The sequence below is a fragment of the Lepidothrix coronata genome, unplaced genomic scaffold (genome assembly GCF_001604755.1).
Source record: "Lepidothrix coronata isolate B3197 unplaced genomic scaffold, Lepidothrix_coronata-1.0 Scaffold13, whole genome shotgun sequence".
In the NCBI taxonomy this organism is placed as follows: domain Eukaryota; kingdom Metazoa; phylum Chordata; class Aves; order Passeriformes; family Pipridae; genus Lepidothrix; species Lepidothrix coronata.
Window position 1 is genome coordinate 734,341 of NW_016690193.1, and position 16,678 is coordinate 751,018.

Sequence of the window (16,678 nt, forward strand, 5' to 3'; positions counted from 1 at the left end):
TTGTGGAATTTTTGCAGTTGTTCTAAGCATTGCAATTGCTTGCATTAATGCTCCTTGCCGATCCCCCTACTCGCACCAGTGGACTACAGAAGAAAAGCAGGCACAGATCGGAATCCATGATGGGAGGGCTGCCTAACTCCTTGCAACATGAACAGGTACAAAAGCCATGCTATGCCAGTGAGGTGAAAAATTCAATGCCAATACTCTGAGAAACTCCTGTTCTCTTTTACTAATGCCTTCAGTTGATAAAACTAAAAAAATGCACTTTTAATACAGCAATTGATTCTGTGGGAAATTTATTTTGAAAGGCTTCTATCCACCCAAGTGTTTGAAGGAAAAGCCTGAAGACATAACCAGTGAGTCAACTGTGGACAAAAACAAAACCCTAAATTCTCACTGTAAAATGAAAAAATCTAACTATTTCTAAGCCAGTCTTGCAGAGGACTGCAATGATTGTTTTTATACGGATTTAGGACTATCATAACATTGCTGATAACCTAAGCTGAACTTCTTTCTGCTCTATACTGTTTGCATTTCACTGGGAAAAAAAAAATCACACTGGCTATAATTTTCTCATCTTTTCCTTTTAGAAAACTAATTTCAGGCACAGATGTGGAAACGTTACTGAGTCTTCTCTGGTGCTGCTAAACTATGGTAACTATTTACATGCTCATTCTATATTTAGCAATTTTAGTATAAAACTGCAAAAGCAGAGAAGGAGGTTTGTACTAACATATTTTACCCCTGTGTTTAGACAACCACGTGCTCAGTTACTACAATTAAGTTGCTAGCAGATATTTGAAAGAACTCCCTGTGTCCTCCCCAGTTTAGTATATATATGAACTTATTTGGGACCATTATTTATTCTCTTGCAATGGGCAGGGACAAGAAAAAAATTATGGAAAAAGCACCTTGGTCTCATGATATACTTTTTTCCTATGGTAACTGAACACCTTTAAAAGCACGTTTTCAAAAATTAACAGTCATTTAAGAGCACTTATGTTAATCTCATTCTTTAAAAAGAATGCAGAACTCATCCTCTTCGGCCCATGTGTCTGAAAGGCTGCAAGGTATCTATATTCTTCATAATGCCTAAACCATTGTAATTAAGAGCACAATTTTCACAAGTGTTTTAGACTAGGAAATATTTCTAACTTCCCAAACTCCCTTAAAGCTTGTAATGACTAACGCCTTTGTTCCCACTTGCAATTTTTACCTCTCCAGCTGAGACAGGAGAGGTAATGCATTATTTGAAAATGTTCACTTTCTTTGAGGAGGTGTGGGCATCTCCTCAAAGGTGCAATGGGCACCCTCTGTGGCACTTCTCTCTCTGAGCTCCTGTACCCATGCATCCCACAGTGAGCTCTGCTGGCCTCTTGCACTGGAGCTACTTTACCACTCACCCTGCAGGCAGGGTGCTGCCTCCACTGCCCTGCTGCCTGCCCAGTTGTGCTGCTCTGGCTGGTTGCATGGCCATGCTGTTTAACTAGACTGGTGAATGATGCAGATAAAATAGTCTCTCCTCTACTTTTTTTTTATAACATCATTTCTTTGCTCTTAGTCACAGTGGGGAAAACGAAGACCATGGAAGGCAGGAACTTTTCCAGCCAGTCTTGGCACTAGAGAGTTCAAAATGTGGCACATGCTCTGAGCATCTGCTCTGCTCTGGGAACCATTGAAAAGGCATTTAAGACAGCGGTTTGTGTCTCTGCTGGATCTTGTTTCAAACACGGTTCCTTTACAGAGTGACAGAAAATTTCAGGACTAACTAAAAATCTTGGAAATACACATGCTACAGTCAAGAATGCAGCAGGAACCATACCAATGCTGTATTAAGTACCACTATTTTTACTACAAATTCTGTCTCTGTAATCCACTGCTCTGAATAACAAAACTGGGTTCCTCCAAAACATACTTACACAAATAGTTACTATCTCTGCAAGGGCACGAGAACACCAAGAATTTAACAAGCCCCATCCTTCTGATGCCTTACTGCCCAGCTGCTCCTCAGCCTCTTCCCCTGCCCGTTTCCTAACTGGGAAGGAGAACAGATGGATATCGCAGCTCACCCACACAGTCCTCCTTTGCCCTCCTTGAAAGTGATGGAGACTCGTTCAAGGTGGAGTTCAAGCCACAGCATTGTCAAAAAAAAGGTAAGAAAAGAGGAAGATGAGCAATAATATGTTCTTTTCAGTGTGATTCTTGCTTATCCTAAATCTGATAGCTAGCAGTAGTGGATGTGTTTTATAATGAGGTGCTCTGGCTATCAGTACCATGAATGTGAGCAGAATTCATGCTGATCTTTGCAGTTTTTATCACTCTTTTTGGCAGAAGACTTTTCTTTGCATAAATTCACGCATACTTTGAGGTTTGGGTTCAGTCCTATCAAAATCCCAAAGTAAAATTTGAGAGAATTCCCCTTCCATCTCTAAAAAAGACTCCCATCACTGAACCAAGCACACAAGCCTTACTTTTCAGACCTCTACCGTATCTGACCCAGATGCCTTTGTAGCAACTTTTTCAATGCAGTTGGGATCAAAACCTGATGTTAGGCCAGCTCAGAGTGATTTAAAAATTGTGCAAATATTTTACATGGCTCTAAGAAATAATATACCATTTGTGCAGGTTTATATACCCATAAGCATATGCATACATGCCTGGGTGGTGTTTAGTATCCTATGCAATAAATTTTGGGGAGGGTAATGAGGTCCGTTAAAGTGACAGCTTGCTCTGTCGTTTCTGAGTGAGGCCACATACTGTGTGCCTTGCATCAGCCTTTTTTTTCTCCTCAGCAATAAATCCTTCCATGTGGGTCCACTCCCTTCAGCCCTTCCCTCTCATCGGTAGATTTCTTAGTCACAACTCACCTGGTTCCCAAAACCATTTCTTTGTATGTTTTATTGACAAAAGTGGAAAGAAAACTAGACTTAACTTATTTCCTTCTTTCCCCGGGGACCTCAGTAAGCATACTCAAAGTGACATCTCTGCAGGGCCCCCGATCAATGGACACTGTCATCAGGAGATTTTAATCACATTAACACCACAGTAGAAGAAAATCCATCTGATATTCCCTTGCTAAAGTGGCAAGCTCAACAAATTCTGCCAATTGCTGCAACTACTACTCGTAAGGCTTATTTATATGTGTGGATAAAAATCAATCTACCACAGCCATCGCCTTCCAGTCCCTTCTCACAGAGCCTGAATTCCCTCTCCAGGAAATGCAATTTGATCCCCTAGACCTGCCTTCCCTATGACTGCAAATAGCTATATTCAGACAATCCTGAGAGCAGAGTACAAAAATGTCAATAAAGTGAAGTTTTGTGAGCTGCACTGCTTACAAAGCATAGCAGAAAAACAAATGCCAGGGCTAGATCTCTACCAGTAGTCTGTGTAACAGAGGAGAATACAACTGGTGAAGGTAATAGGAGTTATACTTGCATGGAGAGTCTTACAGACTACTTGGTAGCTACACAAGGCCCGTTGGGTTTTGCTAGAGATAAGCAAGGAGCAATGGTCATGCTGAAGGGCAGCTGCACTCAATCATTACCCTAGAACATGAGAGAATAGCATAAGCTGCTTACAGGGACACCCTTGTAATCATACACTGCTGAAAAACATATAACTGTTTTCTTAAGTGAATGAAAAACAATTTTTCAGTTCTACCCATGTATCTCTGCATCTCCTCTGACTTCCAAAGAGTCACTTACAAGTTAATCAATAGTTATCACCTATCATCTGGTCTTGCCAGTGTGCTGCTACCTGACACTGCGCCCTGATTATCTGGTTCATGGAGGTTAGGAACTTGCAGGAACAGTTTCTTGATGAAAGCTGTTACTTCTTGAGCAATAAGTCACTATTCCATCACAAAATAATAATTATTGGACTTTTGTTGTAGCGAAGTTCCCGAGAAGCCTGTGAAGGCTGTATACATGGTGAGATGATTTTCTGTCAAGAAACATTTTCTAGTTCTTAGATATTTATTTCAGCAAGTTTGGACTGTGGCTAAATGACTAAAAAGGAAAAAAAAATCAATTTTCAACTTAAGCCTTGTATGTGGTGCAAAATCTCATATGAATTAAGGAATCCATCTGAGGATTTCTAAAGTAGCCCATGAGGATTCATAAGCACAGTGTACCTCTTAAGCAATCCTTAATGAATGCTTCAGGGGCATTTGCACTTGTTCCTGTGTCGCCACTGAAATTATTCTCAGCATCCAACATTATCTCAAGGCAATTTTAGAATAAGTGTAGTATTGCAGAGATTTAAATGATAATCCAAAAAAAGTGGCATTATCTAGTTCTGCAGGATAAATTAAAGATACTTATGGGATCAAATGTATCAAGTTGGCAGAGTAACTGTCATGTATTGCACTGAAATGTATGTATTCAGGAGTTTGAAATTATCCTATGCAAATAAAGCCAAACAGTAATAAAGTAAAAGATTTAGCAGAGAATCAAGCCAACCAGTGGAGCCAGCCATCAGTAAAGCTGTAAAACTGGCAGATAACAAAGTAAGCAAAATCTAAGTTACAAGAAAAGACTAGCATTTGACAGAATAAAGAAGGCTTGAAGAAGCTAAAAGTTATAATATAGCTGTAATGAGCTGCTCAGATCCACAAATTTAATACCAATTGCAGGCCTGGAGCCACTGACCTTTTTCACTCTCCAGGGCAGTACTCCTGCAAGCACCTAGAGAGGTTCAGATCTCAGGGATCTGCCTACAGTTGGTAAATAATAAATATAGTTTTCTTATTCAGCAACCTAAGGAAGATGCTGAATGGTACAGACACGAGGACACACATTTGTTTAGAAGTCGTCAAACTTGTCAGAAAACAGTGACTCTCCTTAACCACAGCTCGACACCCGTATGCAGCCAAGCCCTGCATGTAAGCACTGTTGGGTTTGGCAGTGTTTATTAACAGCTCGTCCGCACATGAAGTGTTGGATTTGATAGGTCATGCAAGTTAACACCTCTCAGTGTTTTATTCCCACTGTCACCAACAAGCACAAGCTGTCGGGGACTTACTCAGAAGAAAAACACACAGGGATTTCAGTTCCCTGGGGATTTCTGCATGGAGGAGGTCCTTGGTTGCTCATGAACTAAGTATTGAGGCTGAGTAAAATGCAGAAGTGCTGCCACAGGGAGACAGAAGGAAAGTTTGATTCCTTTTGAATTAATTAACTACTTTATCTCTAGTGCAGTTCCACTCTTAAGCCACCAGACAGATGTTCTTTGTTCCTCAAATACACTTTTCAGTCTGCTCCCCATTTAAAATTGAGAGACAAATCTCACTCCCAGGGGCTCTGCTTTGAGTACCATTCATACTAAGTGGTGGCCTGCAAGGGCTCCTGTGGGCTGGGACAGGATGATCTCATGAGGAAGGTGTAATTCAAGGTGACAACACTAAGTGTCAACACACCCACTGATGTAAGAGAGGGGAAGGAACAGGGGCAAAACAAGCACAGTGGCTTTCCAAATAATGTACTGAATTCACTTTGCTAAGATGTTCATTTTCCAGCAATAAAGATAAGCAAGCTAAGTCAGAGAAAAGAAAGTTTTAAAGAAAGGAAGTCCAGCTTAGCACTGAAAAAAAGAGATTTTCATAATAATTTTTAGCCAGTCCTATCCATATCTCCTGGAAACTGGAATCAGCCAGGGCTCACGGTGACTCCTTGGCTCACTTTCAGTTAGGCCTGATTAGGTAAAAAGAGTAAAACCAGTTTACGTTAAAAATTACTTTGATGGACACAACAGAGTCCACAGCAATAAAAGCAGAGGTAATGAAGGAGTGAGATTTTAGAAGAGAATGGGCACAGCATTTTGTCACATGGCATCAGTTACAATTCTGGATATTAGGATAGTTAGAATAAATAAGGTAGATACTGGAGATACATCTTCTTGACAGTACTTTATTGGTCTTGTCTATATATTTTTTTTATTTTAGTCTTTATATTTTTATCACCTCTATACTATTTTTTTAATGCCAGCTAGCACTTGTTTTGCACTGTATGAATTCCCTCTACATAGCACTGTTTGTTCTCCTACTGGGATTACAGTTAAGTTTACGAAAAAGAACCTTTTCTTCTTCAACTGTTAAATCTCATACAAGGGATTTTTGTCTTCTCTCCAATCATTCTGAATTTCTTCTGTTCACCCAACTTTCAACTTCTGCTCCAAAATGGTAATTAAAAATATGTTTCTTTATCTGTTACATAAGAAAATCAGGTAAGTATATAAAGATGAACATGGTCCTATAGAAATAAATTGTTAAGTATGTATACATTAAGCCTTTTACTGATTTGGGTTCTGAGAAATGTCCTACTGAGCATATACATTAATGCTTCACAAATATAGGGACTGTTTCACTTGGAGTTCATTTGCTTTTAAATTTATAAGCGAGAAGATTATTAATTCACCTGAAATGCTGCTTATTTTAATGTTATTTGGTAAACATTCCTCTTTTCAGTAATTAATCTTTGAATGTACTGTCAGGACCTTATAAAATTTCAGAGTATTTTAAGATTTTGATGAGTTGCTCAGCAACACATGAAATTAAGTTGTGTTTAATCTCCATGGCAAGTACCTGTGAATAGCAGCTCTTGCATCAGGACATAAATCTCAATCATCTTTCATCCCTTTTCCTAGTTATAAGCATGATAACTAGAATGTATTTGAGAGTCACAAATCCAAGCAACTGAAATAGTTTCTTTAAGCATATGGGTAGTCTTTTCCATTCAATTCAGCTCAGAACTGAATTCCTCACACAAAGACGTGTCTCAGACTGCCTTGTCAGGAGCCCTCTGTGAAACAAGGCAAACCCTTTACAGCATGCTTTTGTGCTTCCAGTAACGAAATAGTTAATACCAGTCCCATAAAAACAAAGTGAGTCCCCTTCTTTTAGTGACACTCTTTGGTTTTGTCTTTCAAATATAAGACCTGTTGCTGTGGGAAAACTTTGCTTTTGGGGCTCTGGTTAGCTTTGTGGCAGGCAGGTAAACACTTTCTCTCTAAGTCGTAGAAATTATATCAAATGTAGCTAAAAGGTGTTTACCAGGAAGACAGACATTTGGAAACTCTGTATTGACACCAACTCATTTCAACCACTGCTACAAAGCATAGCTGGGTTTGAATTAGAATCTCAGCGATCTCAGGTGATGATAATTGCTTTGTGGTAGTGTAGTTTGGCTAGATGAAGAGATATTCCTCCTCTCACTACACCCACCAGCCATGGTCAGGCTTAGCCTCTGCCTACAAATTATTGCATCACATTAGATGTTTTAGCTTCTTTGCCTCCCTTATTGATATGACAGTACTCCTGAGGGAAAACAACCTTTTACTATTATTAGTTAGTGCCTTGACCCTGAAACTTCTGTTGTCAGCCCCTTAAGGATGGAGAGCACGTGAAAATGCTGCCATGCTGCTGGTCTTGTGTGACGATGAGGCGATCAAACATGTTTAAGCTCCTTGATAGAGATGCTACACACACAGACTCCATGGTCTATAAAAGGAATTACAAAAATCCATCTGAGATGTAATGTAATGAAAACATGAATAATTTTATATCCTTCCATGAATCCTGGCCTCAGCTTTGCTGATTTCCACAGATGCCAGAATGACACTTTTGATACACTCCAAGTAAAACATTCAATGAATGGCCTTAACTTTATGTTCAAAATGTCATGAATATAAAACTGGCAATTCAGGTTTCATGTGTTTTGAAGATTTTTAACCCCAGGAAATATTCAGAAATACGGGACTGACTGCCACTTTGATTATGTAGGTGAATCAGCAATGGTTTCCTTGGGGTTTTATGGGACTGAAGAGAGATCTTTTGTGTCAGCTTTCTAACAGGGGATTCCCATTGACACAGAGCAGCACAGGACTGCTCCCCCACAACCTCAGTACATAACCAGGCTGGGCAAAATCACTCAAATAAAGTGTAGAAAACAAAACGAAACCGAACAAAAGGAAAGACTGGAAACATTTCAGACAACAAATCTTCAATGCCTGAAACAAGTCAACAAACCTGCTAGGGAATAAAAAACCAAACCAACCCCACAACCCAAGAGAAATATATGAAACTAATTTCTCAGCAAAAGATCCCAGAAGATCATGTTTTCACAGTGGTTTCCAAGTCAAAACCAAGATTTACTGTCATTGCTCCTACAGAAGTTTTCACTGAGAAGTGGTAACCTATTCCAGAGACAAAGTGTTCAAAACTAGTCAACACTTTCAAAGGGAAATAAAGCTGCTTTTTTTTCCCTCAGAAGTCCTGCTGGTTGCCAGTGTTGACACAAAAATCACTCTTGACTGGGCTCCTGAATGCTCAGCAAGCTCAGCAGGGTGGTGTAGTTGTTTTGTTTATTTATAAGCGTGGCAAGTTTCCTACTGTAGCTGCTACCACATTTAAATGATCTTGGCAAGAGCAAAGCATACAGGATACGTTCTGAAGAAGGACCATGTGATTGCCTGGCAGGCAATTTCCTCTTTTTTTTTTCAAGACCAAAACACATCTTTTCAGCCTCTGCTAAGTGTTACTATTTCTGAGGACATTTGAAGCAGGTAAAATGGTAGGAGTGCTAGAAGGGAGACAAACAAGTAGTCCAGAAAAAAGCCTCACACTGACCTTGAGGCAGAATATTGAGGGCTCTCCAGGCAGGTTTTTCTTTCCTCGGTACAACCACTTATGGCAAATAAATAAATTACTTAGAATTTCTGCAAGGTATTTTAAAAGTCTTACTATTTTAGCATCCCAGAAAGCCAAAGAGGAAGTCTTTTTAGAGTTAAGAAGCATTTTCCTGGATCCATAGTAAGTCTACAGGCAGAACATTGGCATCTAAATTTATCTGAATTGACCTTTGGAGGAAGCAGGAATGTTTTTCAAGCCAAGCATATATAAATGAAACACCTAGTTATGCAAGGAGCCAGAAAAAAACCAGATCCAAGTTACCTGGAAAGTTTACAGTATTCAAAGTCCTTCTTCCTAAGAGAGTCTGTAAGGCTGGGAGTGACAAATGGTCCTAGAAAGCACAGTGGTGCTGAAGCACCAGGTAATGGATCTTCCAGTGAACACTTATAAGAAGTCTTCATCTCAGGTTTTAATGATTTCTTTGGCATTTCCTCTGTTTTCTAGGCAAAAAGTCAAGGGGATTTGTATGGGATTGCATGTTGCTATGAAGTTACAAAGGTTTCAGCCTCTGTCTTACTGCAAGCATTTGGAGTTGTTTTTCCCCCTTCCCTATTTCACTCTTCTTCACACTACTCAGAGCCTCAAAAGAGCAAAGCATAGTTGTAATCAACTGATGTCCACTAGCAAATTCAGCAGGTTAAATGCACAGTGCTTCTGTGTAGGCCAAACATCTCACACTCCTGTTCAGCTCTTCCCTCTCCACTCTGCTGTCTCATTTCCTGACACAGAGGAAAGTGTAAGTTCTGCAGTGCTTGGGGAACGTTTGTCCCCGAATTGTGTTATTTGAGCTGATGGAGGAAGCGAACCCTGCCGTGTTGAATCTTCTCTAACTGTGCCCTTTTGGCCAGTTCTTCTCCTCTGCACAAGTAGAGCTTAACTCGAGTGCCTGCACTGAGGTGTTCTCTCTGGCAGATTCATCCTGGCAACTTGTAGCTTTAAAACCTGAAGTCCACAGTTTTTATATCACCCAGCATCACTCAGCAGCTTATGCTGACCATGAGTTAACTATTTCATATGATTATGATGGGAACCTACAATTAGAAAGTAATGAATATGTTGATTTCAAAGTCATCTAAACAGTGTAAATTCATGCTATTCCTTGATTGCTGCATTGATCACTTATGATTTTGGGATTAAATTACTAGTGAAATTGCTTTAAAAACCCCAACATGCAAATGTCAGCCACAGACCCACTTCAAAATAATGTGATTTTTAAGTTTGCTCTATACATCTTACGCAAAGGACAGTTCTGAAATCATGCTTCACCCCCCCAGATTGGGAGCTAAACTACAAAGCCAGTGTAAGCCAGCTAGTTTCTAATGTCTACATGCAATAAGTGCAATCAGAATGTGCATTCTGGGATCCTGCTGGCTACAAAGCGCTTCAAAAACTGATCCTCAAATGAAATGCTATCTAGGAACCAATTCAACAGCTGTTGAAATTCAGCCATTACTGTAACAAAGGACGACAGTTGCTTACAGGACCTTAACGCAAAATGATGTTAAACACAGCCAGAAGTACAGCACCAAATGCAACCAGATGAAAATTGTAAATTTTCAGAGTGTTAGAACTTGCTCTCAAAGTTATCTAGACTGCTAAATATTTTGGCTGCTCTGAGATATTTTTAAGGTGTTGAGGAACAATTAAAACCAAGCCAAAATAAAATTCTTCTGTTAGCATGCCCTAGCTGTTAGAAATACAACTTATTTTCCCCTGCCAGAGTTTTAGGAAGTCTCAAGGTGATATAATTTTGGAGACAAAAAGGAAAAGCCATGAAAAAAGCCAAACTTCTCCATTCCTGCTTTATTTCACTTTGTAAAACCTCTCAGCTAAAACTGTTCCCATGCTGTGAAAAATCATGCACCATTCACAGCTGCTCAGTAAGCAAACCTGTTTTATGTACTTGTGAATTAATACAAGCAGTAATTATTACACTGAAATTAGAAAAAGATACAGCTGTTTGATAATGGTTTGTAAATGGTCTCTATGCTGTTGAGTGATCTACAATTTACAGTCCCAATAGGCACCGAAATGGAGGATAATCCTTGGGTCATCTGTGTACTGTTACTAGTAAATTGTACCAAAAGTTCATTTGTTTGCAAGGGCTATTTTTATAAGCATTTGTTTTTTTCATTCATTTATCTTCAGCCTCATTAAAAATTAGCATATTCAGCAGCTAAAATGGAATTAAGGTTGGTCAGTTGTATTCCTGACTTCAACAACTATCCAGAATTTGAACCTGACATTGCCCAGACTCAATGATACGGTATCACAGCCAGACAGAGTGACGCACAGCCAGAGAGATGTGCATCACTAAAAACCAGCCTTTCCCTGTGGAGCCACCTTTTTGCTGCACTCACAAGCAATTTGTGATGGAATAACCAGAAGCCAGATCCTGATTTCAATTACAGTGGCCTAATTTACCTGTCATCAAAGCAGTGACTTTAGGTTTACCTCACTGTAATGGAGAGCAGAGTCTTGACTAAATATTCCATATATGCACACATAAAATTGTAATATGACTAGTAAGTGAGAACAAGACTAACATCTTAATGTGCTTATTTCCACTTGTAGCTTGCATGGTATATTGCAATGATAAGCGTTTTTTTCTCGTGCATTCCTTTATTTTCACCTTTGTTCTTCAGGAGGGTTATTGATTTCTCTCCTCTTCAAATGCTGTATGATCTGGCAAGTCAACAGGGAACCATTTCACCGGTGAGGAGTGGATCAGGATACAACCCTGAACAGCAGAACTAAAGAAATGCCATTTTTGGGTGAGCCTGTTGTTGCACCAGCAGTGCTCATGTATGTAAAGAACCCCAAAGCCCCTTTGTGGAGTGATGTCAAAGGCAGTTGGTGTGAAGAAGTGCCTACCTGAAGACGGCGAGGCTGAGAGACCAGAGCACTAGCGGTTTCCTCAGTTCAAATTTTGCTCGTTTGTTCATTAGGTGCCGACCACCAAATATAAAGGCAGCATACAGAGCTGAAAACAGGAACGATTTCTTCCTGCAAAACAAAACCAAAAAACACCTGTCAAGAGCAGAATCACCTATGGACATCACCACTAAGGGCTTGCGTATTTCCTCAAAAGAAAACTCTTTTGAAGATGTTCCTCCATCCCAGCTGAGTTTATAATTTCTGTATGAATCTACATCCCTACACATAGAGAGTTAGGGCCAGGTGCAGGCAAAACTGACCCTGGGGAAGTTCTGAAAAAGAACACCCAAATTTGGTTTCCATTCTTCCCCAGTTTCTAAAGACTGAACTTCCGTGAGGAATAGAACAGATATTGCAGAGCCCAGACACCCTTCTGCAAATCCAACATGGCTGATACTTGAACCACCTGATCACATTTTGTGCCTCATTTATCTTTTTCATATAAATTCTTGTTTCCTGCAGGATCCTTGCTACCTGGCAATTTAGTTACACATTGTTCCCTCCAAGAAGACACTTAAAGATCATGAGCACTACAACACAACATGATGAGCCTCATGAAAAGCAGAGAACCAACAAGGAGAGGTCAATAGCTCCATAAAGCAGCAGTGACCATGCTGGGTAGCATTGCCCTGTGGCAAAAAGCCCTGCCTTTGACTGCCGGTTCAGGATATCCAGGGCACTTGCTGAAAGGTCAGGCAGGGTTTTGTTAAGGAACTCCAATGATACTATTCAAATTGCAAGTTTTATTTTTAAAACTGCCTGATAGTAGTCCAGCTCAGCAATAATCACCACACATTTGAACTCTGCTGCTATAACTCATTGTAAATCAACCAGTAGAGGTCAAAAATAGATTTGGCCTGGGATTCCTTCCCACACAGCACAGTATTACACTGACTAAGACTTAATTTATGTACAGCATTAATGGTAGCCTAACTGGATGGGCATCTATTCAAGCACAGAATTTTCTCCACAAAATCTATAATTACATTCACAAATATTAATGGACTACGATTTTGCACCAGGAGGTTCTGGTTCTTTCTGGACCCCAAAAAGAAAATGACAAACACTCTCAAGAAAGGTAACTACTTCATTAACATCCCAGAAAAGGCATCAGCAAGGTACAAGACCTTTTGTTCCTTCTGATGCTGGAACCCCAAGATACAGGAGTAGCAGATAGACCTGTGATCAGGTCATGGCATGCTGCCCATGCTTCCTGTTGGTAGCGAGGCTCACCCACATTGTGGTCTTCAGAATTTTTATAGGATTTTCAACTGGATGTTTAAATGAAAGTGTGTTGCTTCACCTCAAGACAAAGACAAGTACATGCCGTGGTGTCACTACTGGTACCAAGTAGGTGCCACCTCCAGTCTCCTCCATTATGATTAGCCAGCTGAGGGTACCCCACAGCCAGTAATATATACAGCACAGCACAGTCCTGAAGGCCAAGCAATACGTGCAGCACAGTGTGGCACAGCACAGCGTGTGCCTGCAGCTGCTCAAGGGAACTGGTACATGGAACACAAGACCCTCGATGGACATGGGTCTTCCTGCCAGGTTCAGAAAAACACATCTCTGGAAATACAAAGAAAGCACATGAGCCTTCACTCGAGAGAAATCAATTTTATATAAGTTTGAAAGCTAAGTGAAAACTAAGTCCAAGGAGACGGAGGCATACCAGTATGGATTCAGCAGCATGCCATTCTCTGCCCAGTTCGAAACTCCTCAGTTTCTGTTGATGTGTTTATAGCTCTGTGTTGCAAGACAAAGGTAACTGCATGAAAATCCACCCAGTTCTCTGCACTGAGAAGGGAGAACTGGTGGCTGTGGCTTCCTGGGTGAGCTTTAGCATTCACGCTGGCAAAACCCCCAGAAAGACCAGGACAATGACAGGTCCAGCAACCTCTCACCTTGCACATTGAGAGAGTCTAATTGCTATGGCAATGGTTATTACAACCAGATTCTGAAAACCACAAAGCCCTTATTCATCTCATAATACAGAAAAAAAACCCATTCATTTTCACTTCTTTGGGCTTGGATTTCACAGTCAGGGAAGGGGCAGAATCACCACATTTGATCGTATGATTGCAGTTTAGCTTGTCTGGACATCAGTAAATATTTGTTAACTAGTCTGGGTAATGACAAACCACCTCAAACCTGCTGGTATCAAACCGCCTAACTGTTTAGATAATATTTATGGGTTACAAGATAGAAGCAGGCTGTCAGTGTGAGGATGGACTGCATTCTCAGCTCCTTCCCTCTGCAATTTTATCAGCAGCAGTGTGCAGAGCAGCCCATTGTCAACCTGGTCATGGGCGAGGGAAGGCAAAGGGAGTCTGATGGGCTGTACTCGCAGTCTGCAGTCCTGTCCTGGCTGCCCCTGGGCAGCAGGAGAGATGTCTGCTCTGCATGCTTCTGCCCCTTAAATCCCCCAAAAGGCTGGGCTTACAGCCAGTGCAGACAGACAGCAATGCACATGACAAGGTATGGAGATATGCATACACACGTACAGCCACTTGAGCCAGGTCACAAGCAGGGGCTCCACAGGAGGGACCCCGCAGCCCCATGCCATGAGGGAGGTGTAAACCCCCCACCTCACAACACTGCAGTGGGAGTCCCTCATGCCAGACGCATGATTCATGCATGGAGCTCCAAAGCAACCAAGAGCAGTGAAGGATGCCAGCTCGAGTAGTGCAGGATGACATCCCTGTTAGTGCAGGATGACATCTCGAGTAGAGCAGGGGAAAAGACTGCAATACAGTGCTGCCATGCAACTGCCAACAGGGAACAGGCTACACAGGCTGGCATGGGAGGGCATCAGGCTTCAAGAGGAGTAGCTAGAGATAACTTTGCAGGAAGGTAGGCAAGAAGCAATTCATTTCTGGATCATATACAGCCAAGACTTCAAAGTAATGGTTTGATTTCAGTTCTAGTTCAAGAAAAAAAGACCAGTTTGATTGAGTTAGTAGCTCAGGTCTGTGTTCTGTTTGACTTCCTTCTTCCTGAGTCAGTCAGATACTCTATATATTTACAGCAAGTAACATTTCATTTTGCTTCTTATTACTGAAAGTATTTTTTGTGAGTTCAGTCAGTTTGTTGAGGTCAATAGTTACATTACACTAATTTGAACAGATGAATTTTAGATCACTTTTAACAGTTTTGTAATGAGTTCAGCATTATTTACAATGATGGTAAATTATATTCCCCCAGTATACAGCTTTGTATCAGCAGTGGCAGACGAGAACATTTGACTGCATGCATGATCTGAACCACTGAGAGCAGCTGCAAAGTAAGCAGTTTCAGACAAGGAGGGACACAGTAGTATTATCTCCATCACTCTGTTTTGACACCTGTTGATAACTTTTGCTAACTTTTTGCATTCAAAGGACTTTGAATTTTCCCCTCTTTGCAGCATAAAAATGGTTGAAAGAACTGGGCAGGCCAGATAAGAGTTACAAAGGGTTTGCAAAGGTATGTACTCTCAAGATGTCTGATTAACTGCATTAGACTGGTATTAACCAGTTTCCTACCAGAGTTTTTATGGTTCATGACTATACTCTGGTTCTTGGGCTTATGACACAAAGCAATGGTGATCTGGCAGCACTGAATTATATCTGATAAGATTTTAGCCAAAGGAGAGTAATGTCAAAGAAGCATTTTGAAAGACAGAGGTTTGGAGTTGTTCTCGAGCACTGTAAATTTTCATTTCTATTATTCGAAGAGAAACTAAATAGAGCAGAACAATGACAAAAAAATTAACCTTGAGACTAAAAGAATAAAATCCCCCAAAGTAATTCAGGAGCAGACTCGCATCCAGCAACTTCAATGATAGCACATTCATATGTTTGTCTTCAATTCTGTTCTGTAGGGTAACACAGTAGACATAAAGACAGGGCTGCCAAATCCTCCACATTTTTCTGGCATTTCTGCTTCTCACAGTTGTCTCCCACCTTCCTACATTTTCAGACTTCAGGGACTAAGTACTATCTCTACTGAATACAACTCTGTGTTTCCCTGACAAAAGTTGCCAGCTCTTTCCCCCTTAGTAGGTTTCTGGAGAACTTATAGAAGGCTCTACTTGGGCTGCGGGTTACTACCAGAAAGGGAGGCAAGAGCCTGGGCCTATAGGCTGAAGATAAGAGACAGATCTTCCAGGTCAGTAGCACAAAGGTGGCTATATCATGAGGCAAAGGGACAGGCAGAAGCGGTTGACATGATGGGAGAAAGAAGAGGAAGGACAAATGGCAAGCATGGCAGCAAATGAGGGCAGATGGCAGCCATGACATTGATGTGAAGCTGGGACAGCATGGAAGGGAAGGAGGCTTGAAGTCCTTTCTCTCCTGAAGCCCCTGGAAGGATGCTTCCTGTGTCCATGTGCACACCTATGGCAGAGGAATTGAGACAGGAAAGAAGAAAAAGAAAAGAAGTATAACTGAGAAGAAGAAGGCAGAAACTGGGGCTGATAAAGTAAGACAGAGGAAACACAACCCACCAGGAACAAAGCTTCTCCTCATTTCCAGGCAGGGAGTCCCACTCATGAAAGCCCAGTCAGGCACAAAGGAGTGACAGGGACAGGTCAGCCACCCAAGCCTCAGGCAGGAAAACACAACACTGGTAATAATCCAAAGAGGAAAACAAATAGCTCAGGAGTAAGAAATTCTGACTGCCCCAGCAGTATGTTATTTATAAAATACTGAAAATACAAAAATTACTACAGAATCCTAAAATAAGAGGCCTGAGGGTGAGCCTCATGTGCAGCAGTGTGAGACATCCCCATGCCTCTGATGCAAAGTGAAATAGCCCTGAATATTGCAGTGCTGTTGAAGGAGGTGGTTTCAGCCCAGATGCACTGTTGCCATTTTCCCCATGAAAATCGCAGACTGAGTCATTATTGTAGAGTTCTCTGATGTTAATGAGTAAACTGAAACAGACATATGTATATGTTATAAAACTGACTATTTCCATAGGTTTTTCCTTAATAGTTAAGGAAAAAATCCTTATAGAAATGCCCAAAGGATAACCTTATCACAGATCTTTTAACTATCTTCTCTCACG

The 16,678-nt window shown here is 40.9% G+C and overlaps 1 protein-coding gene across 1 annotated transcript in view; it reads right to left on the reverse strand.

Annotated features, from left to right (window-relative positions):
• ELOVL6 (ELOVL fatty acid elongase 6) overlaps positions 1–16,678 on the reverse strand; it is a 77,867-nt gene that overhangs the window by 15,006 nt on the left and 46,183 nt on the right. Inside the window, exon 2 of the mRNA XM_017805891.1 lies at positions 11,564–11,695. Coding sequence (XP_017661380.1) covers positions 11,564–11,695 — 132 coding nt within the window. The remainder of the gene's footprint in view (positions 1–11,563; positions 11,696–16,678) is intronic.